The sequence below is a fragment of the Propithecus coquereli genome, unplaced genomic scaffold (assembly GCF_000956105.1).
Source record: "Propithecus coquereli isolate 6110/MARCELLA unplaced genomic scaffold, Pcoq_1.0 Scaffold142, whole genome shotgun sequence".
Lineage (NCBI taxonomy): Eukaryota > Metazoa > Chordata > Mammalia > Primates > Indriidae > Propithecus > Propithecus coquereli.
In genome coordinates, this window is record NW_012138525.1 from 3,239,678 (window position 1) to 3,248,865 (window position 9,188).

At 59.3% G+C, this 9,188-nt stretch overlaps 1 protein-coding gene across 1 annotated transcript in view; it reads right to left on the bottom strand.

Moving 5' to 3' along the window:
* The window catches only part of NCS1 (neuronal calcium sensor 1), a 43,281-nt gene extending 34,159 nt beyond the window's left edge, over positions 1 to 9,122 (bottom strand). The window contains exon 1 of the mRNA XM_012639663.1: positions 9,059 to 9,122. Coding sequence (XP_012495117.1) covers positions 9,059 to 9,122 — 64 coding nt within the window. The remainder of the gene's footprint in view (positions 1 to 9,058) is intronic.
* Positions 9,123 to 9,188: the final 66 nt, after the last annotated feature.

Below are 9,188 nucleotides of genomic sequence, written 5' to 3' on the forward strand. Positions count from 1 at the left end.
CAGAAGGAAAGCATTCGCTTTTTCCCCCACAGTGCCAAAAATAGCCCCATCTCCTGCCTTTGAACAGGAATCTTTTGGTTCCTACAAAAAGGCAGGAGCAGGAGGGCCTGGAAGGAGGGGCCTTGCTGGCTGGCTGGGGGCTTGGACCCCTCCTTGCCTCCCCAGCCCCAGAACGTGAGGGGGACCAGGGGTCCTCACTGGGCCCGGCCTCCCCCTGCCCCAGACACAGGGGAAACCCCGCCCCCAGCCCCGCAGGAACACGAAGCAGAGCTCAAGATGGATGAGAAGAAACTTCACTCATTAGCTTGTTCACTTCTGTATTTGTTTCTTCATTCATCGCAGCAGCGTGTGCAGCCTCCGTTCCAGGAGCTGGGACACAACCACGAACCAGGCCGCCAGACGCGGTGCGTCCTCATGGCTCTCAGCTGACGAAGGGGGAGAGTTAAACACGGCGTCACCACCACGTCCGAGGAGGACGCTGGCCAAGCCCAGGGACGCCTCCCCTGGAAGTGGCCGTGGGGCTCTGGGCAGCCGAGTGTGGGCAAAAGTGGGCGGGATGGTCGGTGGGAGGAGGAAGGGGAAGGTCAGAGAAGAGCGGCCTCTGAGTGCACAGCTCCTGGGTCACCACCAACCTGGGGCATTTCAGTCCCCCCACTTCACACGTGAAGGCGCCGGACACAGAAGGAGGGATTGAAAGGCCTGGGATGAGCCGGGCCCCTTCACCCGTATTTCCACTTTAATTCCCCCACCACCCTGGAGGCGGGATTATCTTCAAGGCCAAAGTCCCAGAGCTAATGAGGAGAGGGGCTGGGATTTGAACCCATGTCTGGCAGGTCCCTGGGAGGAGCCCCTGACACCAGACCCCAGAAAAGCCCTCTCAGCTCAGCGTGCCCCCTGCTGCCAGTTCCGCAGAAGAGAAGGCAGACGTCCCAGAAGGAAACGCTGGGCAGGGCAGATCGAGGGATTTGAACGCAGCTCTGCTTGGTTCCAAGTCCAAGGCTCTTTCTGTTTTTCACAGCAGCTTCTCGATTAAAAAAAAAAAAATAGCAAAAAAAGAGGCCATTTTCTGTCCCCAAAGGGCCAGAGCTGTGGCGGAGCTGGGTGGCCGTGGCCCCAAGGCTAGAGGGATAGAAGGGCGCTCTGAGCCCGCTTCCCTGCTGAAAACCCAACCCTGAAATGAACAAGCAGAGAGCTATTTCTGCCCTGGGTCAAACATTCCTCAAAGCCACATTCCTCCCGCCCTCCCCCCCTCTCTGCCGGGGGATCCAGGGCACAGTGGCCCGGATGCCCCACCAGCCCAAAAGTGTCAGAGCCAGAAGCTGCCTTGCACCCCTCCTGGGCTTGCCAGGCAGGCGCACCTTCCCCGGGCTGCACAGTCAGGGCACCCAGGGGCTGAGATGGCAATACCCCGTCTCACAGACAGCAGGACAGATGGGGAGACTGAGGCCCTGAGAGGGCGGCCAGAGGCCACAGCAAGTCAGGCTGGAACTAGGATCTGACTCTGGACGCCCTGGCAATCCCCACCCTGGGACTGTAGGCCAGGAGCACAGGTGACCCTCCCTGGGCAGGGGGAGGAGGGGAACCACAGCAGTACAGGAGAGCGCTTGGAAAGCGCAAATCGTCACACAGAGGCCACATTTGCAGGCCTGCCCCAGGGGCAGCTCAGTGCTGCACACTGTGGAGACACCAAAGGCCACAAGATGTGGCCCAGCCTTCAAGGAACTTAAGATTATGGGGTTTCCCTCTGTCACCATGCCCCCCCAGCCCACACTGCACCCAAGAGGACTCAGTCTCTTCTTCGTTCAACAGACACTTCCCGAGGCACCTGGGCTTGTCCCTGAGCCTGCCTGGGCCTACTTTTCTCCATCTGTATAATGGGCGTAAGCATCTTTACTCCCAGGGCTTTGGGGAGTATACTCAGCACACCTGGCACTGAGTGCTACATGGTAAACAGTGGTTGTCATTGCTGTCATTCCTCCCAATGACACTCCCCAGCCGCCTGCAGGGACCACCACAGCCAGGGCAGAAGGGGACTGAGAAGCAGCAACCTGTTGCCTGGCCCCAGAGCCAGCAGCTGAGCTCCCAGCCTCTGACGCGGTTCCTGGCCTGTCAGTGCCTCCTCCCAGGTGCCCCCACCCCCAGGTCCCCTCATCCCCAGCCGCCCCCACCCCAGGTGCATCTCCATTTACAACCCGCACAGAGCGGCCCTCACACACCGACGCTCGTGCACGCAGACATGCCGGCTCACCCACTCCTGACACATGCCACGACCCCGTCACTCTCACTGAGCGCGTGCTCACGTGAAGCAGGACCTGCCCGCATGCCCCGGGGCACCCACCCTGCCTGCAACACCCACACCAGGCACCCATACCTGCTCACACTCACCCGCACACCTCCACGGCAGGGCCCCCCCATCACGGCCCAGGGGTTAAGGGTGCAGGCTCCAGGGTCAAATAGGACGGGGCGCCAAACCCCAGCTGCACCACGTGCTGGCGTGTGCCATGCGCCAGTTCTCGACCCCTCTGAGCCTGTTTCCTCATCTATAAAACAGGGACCATGCAGGGCTCCTGGGGGGAGTCGTGACCAACACCCGTGAATAGCGAGCACAGGCCTGGGGCACACCGCACATGCTCACTACCAGACTCCGATCACCCCGCGTTGTTGCTTACAGATTCTCCACACCCCATGACGTCGGAGACGAGCCGCCGAGTCCCATGCCCACCCTCTCTAACCCCACACACAGCCCTGTGCTAGAGAGGGATTATTATCCCCCAGTCGCAGATGAGAAACCGAGGCGACAAGAAGCTAAAAACCGTGCCTGAGGCTGAGACAATCCAAGGGCCCAAGTCATCAGACACCAGAGCCCAGGCACACTCCACCCTGGGGCCCGGGCGTACCTTCCCCACCGGGTCTCACCACCTGGCAGTCTGAACATTGCACAGAAAGAGAAACTGAGTCCCAGAAGGGACTAGTGACTCCAAAGTCACTGTCCAGGCTATGACGCTTCTGGGACTGAAGCCCAGGCAGGCTGCTCTGTGCCCTCCAAGCCCCTGTGCACACAGGAGCCTAAAACCCAGCCACAGCCGGGCCTCCCTCCGCAACTCGCCAGGCCGGGAGCCTGACGCAGGACGATCTGGCCACCAACGCAGCCAGACCCCCACAGAGGCTGCCCACATCTGCCACTCACTTCCAACTGAGCTGAGGGCCTGTGGCAGCTCGCTGCCAGGAACCGCTGTCTCCTGACACAGCTGGCCCAGCGGCCTCCTTCCTGGGAGAGAGTTTGCCGAGCACTTAGCACACGCGGACCTCCTGGTCTCACGCACAACGCACCGGAGCTCAGAGAGGTACGAGGCGCTCCAGGGTTCCACAGCCAGAAAGTGGCAGGACTGACCTTCAAGCCCTCAGCACTCCGCTGCCCTGCCCCTCGGCCAGGATGTGACCCCAATTTCAAGCTACCTAGAAACGCTGCAAGTTAATCTGACGTTCTCTGCCTTGGTAAATAGATCACACAAGGAATGTAAAAATTGTTTCATCTTGTAATGACAGTAACAAAGATGTGCTTTTTTAAATTTATACTGGAGTTTTTTTTCCTTACCGGAGTGCTGGAGATATTTAGGGCAAGATGAACCATATCAGAAGACTTCAGTGAAGAAAGCAAGACATCCCTCTCTCTAGCCAACAGCCAACTCACTGGCACAGCGTGAGGTGCCCTGGCAGTACCCGCTGTGTGACCTTGGGAGCCACACCTCACCTCTCTGTCACTTAATTTGTCCATTTGTGAAATGAGGACATTGGACTGCATGACCCCGAGAGTCTCCTCCAGCTCAGAGATTCTAGGATTCTATTTAAGAGCAATCAAAGAAATGAACAGTGAAACAGGAAGCTATCTTTTTTCTTCCCCATAAAATTGGCAATGATTAAGAAAAACAATAATACCCAGTGCTGGCACAAACGCAGGGAAAACAGGCACTCTCTCATCCACTCTTGCTGAAAATGTAAATTGGAACATCCTTTCTGGAGAGCAATTTAGCAGTTCTTAATCAAAAGCCTTTTAAAATGTCCCCGGCCTTTAACTCCATAACCCCATTTTTGGTTATTTTGGCTCCAAAAAAGAATATGTGCAAAGACGTAGTACAAAGATGTTCGTACCGGCATTATTTAAATTGGGGGAGAGGGAGGAACCTAACTGTCTAACAACAGGGGATGAAATAAAGCATGTTGCATTCATATGACACGACATTAAAAAGTCATGCTTTAAACGAATAGTTAACGATGTGGGCAAACATTCAGAACTGTCTGGTTTCAAAAAATTAGAAAATAAAAGGCACATAATCCCAAATCTACAAGGTAACAAAAACAATGTACCAAGTCTATGGAACATCCCTCCTAAATATACCTGGAGTCTGTCTTCTCGTCATCCCCGACACCCAGGGCAGCATCCCGCTCAGCTGGGTCCCCACTGCTACCGCCCTGCCGATCCAGTCTTCGCACTATACCCAAGAACGATCTTGCGAAACCCAAATCTCATGCGTCTCCACCACCTCCCCTCCGTGGCTGCCCACTCATCTCAGAGAAGCCCCCGCCATGCCCTTCCGGGGCCGACATGGGCCCCGCCCCCTCGCCAGCAAGTCCCCACTGCCCACGCCTTGCCCCAAAGGGGCTTGAGCCTGGGAGCAGAGGAAGCTGGTCCGACCCAGGGCCTCAGCCAGGAGAAAGGACATCTGTGGCCCGGGGAGAAGCGAGAACCCTCCGGGGCAGGGTTAGGGGGCAGGGGCGGGAGGAGCGGGTTCCATTTACCATGGAGCCAAGGGAGGCAGGAAGGGCACAGCCAGGCTGTGCGGAGCGGCTGGGCTCGGTGACCCCAGGCCAGTCCCTGCCATTCGCCAGCCTCCCCGTCCGTCTCTGCTCCACAAGGGGCAGGGCTGTCCTGCCGTGGGAGATGGAGACTTGCACCCCTGAGACCAGCCGCTGCTAGGGAGGCCTAAAAGGTCCCCCCAGAACCAGGAACCATGTTAAACCTTTCACGTACCCTGAGCCCTTCCCCACCCCAGGGTCCCCATGGCGCCCATTTCCAAGGAAAGGAAAGCTCCGTGAGACGAGCCTTGCCCAGGGAAAGGACCTGAGCCCCGAACTGGCCCCTGGGCCCTCCCCCCCAGGAGGCCCTGCTGCCAAACAGCCCCATTCCCTTTCCGCCCACTCTCTGGACCACAAAGCGTCCTCCCACTTGGACCCATGGAGTCGTGCGGGCAGGTCACACAGGTGAGCAAACTGGTGCTCAGAGGGGGTCCGGGCCTTGCCCAAAGACACCCAGCCCCAGTGATACCCAGCCCCCTTCTCCAGGGTATTGAGTCTTTTCCTAGTAACACAGGTGATGTTCCCTGCCCAGATGCCCACCCCATGTCAAGAGTCTAAGCTCAGGCTCTCTTGCTGCCGCTTTGTTCAGCCTCCAGTGGGGACAGGAAGGGCCTCCTTGTCTTACCTGCACACACATAGGATGCACAGGGACTGCAGAAGCCCCCTGCCTTCCGCTGGTCCTTCCCGCTCTTTGTGGCTCACCCCTGGCCTGGCTGTGGGGCCCCCACATTCTCATACAGCCATCGTCCCAACTCCCATGTTTGTCCCAAGATGGGCGCCAGTTACTGCCTCCCCCAAGGCAATGTTTTGCCCACTCTGGTTGGGCAGAGTTGGATGGAGGAGCAATGATCAGAGAATATTCCTTATCCTACAGGAAGGAACCTCCATGGGTCCCAGGATTGCCCCAAAACTAGAGGGATCCAAGAGCCCAACTGGCAACCCCAACCTGGAGTCAGGGACCATTCTGTGCCCTGGGTCACAGAGGCGTTAGCTGTGCCCAGACTAGCTCCTCCCCCAACAGCTGCTGTGTGCCAGGCACTGTTCTGGGTGTCCAAGAAAAGGCAGAAGAGACTCAAGCTTGGCGGGCAAGGTCAAGACAGAGCCTGGGCTGACCACAAGCAACAAGGAGGAGGTGGCCACCTTGAGTCCTGGACCAGGGCGGGGCGGAGGTCCCTGGGGAGTGCCTGTAAGCATCACAGAGAGAGCACCGGAGACAGGAGAGGGAAGCAGGCAGAGGCTCTGCCTCTTGGGCCTGGTGTGGCCCCCAGAAGCTTGTAAACTGCTGCAGCTCAGACCATGACAAATGCCTCGCACCTCCATGCGTGATCTTTCAGACTGGCTGGCTGGTTTCCACCTGAGGGCTGGAATGTCATCTCTCTCTTTCACTCTATCTCCGTGTCTGGCCCAGAGTGAACACACAGGAGCAGCAGCCTCACAGTTAACAAGCGGGGCTGGGGGAGGCTGCCATGCATGCTAGCAAGCCTCTGCTAGGATTCGGGCAAACCAGTCCAAGAGCCTGCCTTCCTATGCCTTCTGCATGCCAGGCACAAAGACCAGGGTCGTAGGATTCCTCTGTGGAGAGATGAAATTTTGCCCACAAAATATATTTAAGACCAGTTCAAGATGAAGCTATATTGTATGGTCAAAACGACAATTTTTTAAGGCAGAGTGTCACTCTGTTGCCCAGGCTAAAATGCCGTGGCATCACCATAGCTCCCCAGCACCAAGATCTGGATGGAAATTCCTGGGCCCCAGCCCAGACCTAAGGAATCGCAGTGTGGGAGGGCGGCGGAGCACCTCCGTGTTTAACCAAGCTCTCCAGGAGATCCTGACCTTTGCAAGTCCTTCCCAGCAGGCGCTTCTCTTGACCCTATGCACGGAATCCCCGGAACAAAGAGCAGACGCTCCCCTCCCCAGCAGAAGGAAGCCCATCTGCAGGCCTGAGAACAAGCCGGAGCTTTCTCTGCTTTTCCTCTAGGGAGACTTTTCATTCAACAAATATGTGTGGACCTACTAAGGACCAATACACGGGGAGATACAGTTGTTAGCCACATAGACATAGGCCTGCACTGAGGCTCAGGTCAGCAAGGGAGGCAGATGGGGCAAATGAACCCACCACCACCTCTCCGGCCCGCCCCTAATAAGGGCTTCTGCAGAGGAAAAGTACCCAGGCTAATGCTCCCCGAGCAAAACTGTTCCATGTCTCCAAAGGCCTTTAAAAATAGCGCAGCCCAGCACCAGACCGGCTAGTTCCTTACAAAGCCTTGTTGACTCAACTTCTCTCCAAGTTGACATATCTGCCCAGAGAGGGGGCTGGGCAAAACGACCACCCCAGGCCCCTTCCCATCTGGAGTCCACCATCAGGGGCCTCTAGCAAAAACCAGAAAGGGACACACAGAAGAGCTCTCCGCATTAGCTCTGAGGTCTCTCACTGGGCACAGCTTAAGAGTAAGACAGACCTGAGTTCGAGTCCTAGCACTGCCCGGTGACTAGCCGTGGGATCTCGGACATGCCATTTCACCTCCCTGAGCCTTAGTTTCCCCCTCTGTAAATGGAGATGGTAGCGGTACCACAGCACCGTGGGGAGGGCGGCTGCTGGGGAATCTACGTGCTAACGATGCAAAGAGCTCGGCACATGATAAGACCTGTCTTCCCTCAGCTCACTGGTGGCTCCCCTGTCCCACCATGATGGAGACACCCTGGTGCAGCCTGTGCCTACCACTCCCGGCGAAGCCTGCGGTGCCCTCAGCCTCTCCAGGCATGGGGGCCCAGGAAGCCCCACCTGCACCTGCCTGCTGACAGCTGTGGGCCATACATGGACTGAGCTTGGAGGAGGGCCCAGCAAATCTCACTAAACAGCAGACGGACTGGGAAGGGCATCGCCCACCTTGGAAAGAGGGCAAGAGCAGCCCCTGGGCCTCACCCCCTGCTCGGGGGAGCAGCTAGCGGGGCGTGAGCTCCTTGCCGCACAATTCCACCAGAGAAGGGGCTGCACCTTGCAGCAGGCTAGCGCCCACTCAGGAAAACCCCCTTTGTTCCCAGCACACGGGGCGAGGGGCACCGAGCCGAAGCGTGGGCTTGGACAGACCCGCAGACGTGCCCAGCAGACCGACGGAGTGGGGGGAGGGGGGCAGAGGTTGTGCAATGCAGCACCAGAAGCTGCTCCCCGGCCTCCACCGCCACTCTGGCTGGTGGGCAATCTGCTGCCTCCGCCGGTGCTGCAGAGGGGCCGGGCCCACGCAGCAGCCCAGGTGTGGGTGCTGAATTCCAACCCAAGCCCAGGCCACTGCCCCCTCCCAAATCAAACACCCAGGCAGAGGCCCTTCCAGATCACGCAGCCTTCCCTCTCCCCATCACCAAAAACAGACAGGGTGGTGTGGGCCCAGTTCCATTAAGCCCTGGCACCAGGCACCTCCGGAGAGGCTGCGGGGAAGAGGGAACACTGGAATGGAGAAATTGGAGATGCCAGGGGACTGCAGAGTTGTAACCTGGGCAAGTGGAGAGAGCCACACTGGGGCTGAGCTAGCGAAGTCCACAATGGACAGGCCCTCCTCTTCGGGGTAGCCCTGGGCAGTTAAATGATCAGACCGACCAGATCACCCATGGCTGCAAAAACCCATTTCCCGGAGTGGCAGATGAGGAGGGAGGCAAGATGGGGCAAGAGGAGAATTCAGCCTACAAACGCTGCAACCAACAGGGCCTCCAGGACCCTTTGCCGTGGCGGCCACGAGCTCTCTGCCAAGTCTCGCCACCCCCCACACACCATCCAGGCCAGGGAGGGGGCGACAGGCCAACCTCGCAGCAGCAGCAGCAGCATCGTGATGCATGAATCACCCACCCCGCCGCGCTCGTGCCAGTCTCACCGCGCAGCCGGCGCCCCCTCCCGGGACCACCGCCCCCGCCCCCGCACACCCTGCCCCTTCGGACAGCGGCGGAGAGGGGCCGCGGGGGGGTTGGGGCTTCCCCTCGCGGCCGGGTGGCCCCGCGCGCGGTGACAGGCGGCACACTTCCAGGGCTGGGGAGGGTGCTAGAACAATAGGGCCAGGCGGGGGGTAGGGGCGCGGCCGGGGAGCTTGCGAGGGGTCGGGCGGAGGCGGGGCAGGGGCGACGGCGCGAAGGTGGCGGCTCGGGGCGGAGGGCGGCCGGAGGGCGGGCGGGGGCCGGCGGGGAGGGGCGCGGGCTGCGGGCCGGGCGGCGCACTCACAGTAGGTTTTCCTGGTCAGCTCCTCCACAACTTCGGGCTTCAACTTGCTGTTGGATTTCCCCATCCTCGGCGGCCGCGGCCCCGGCCCCGCGGGCCGGACCCGGTCGGGGCGCCCAGCGGGAGCGGCCGG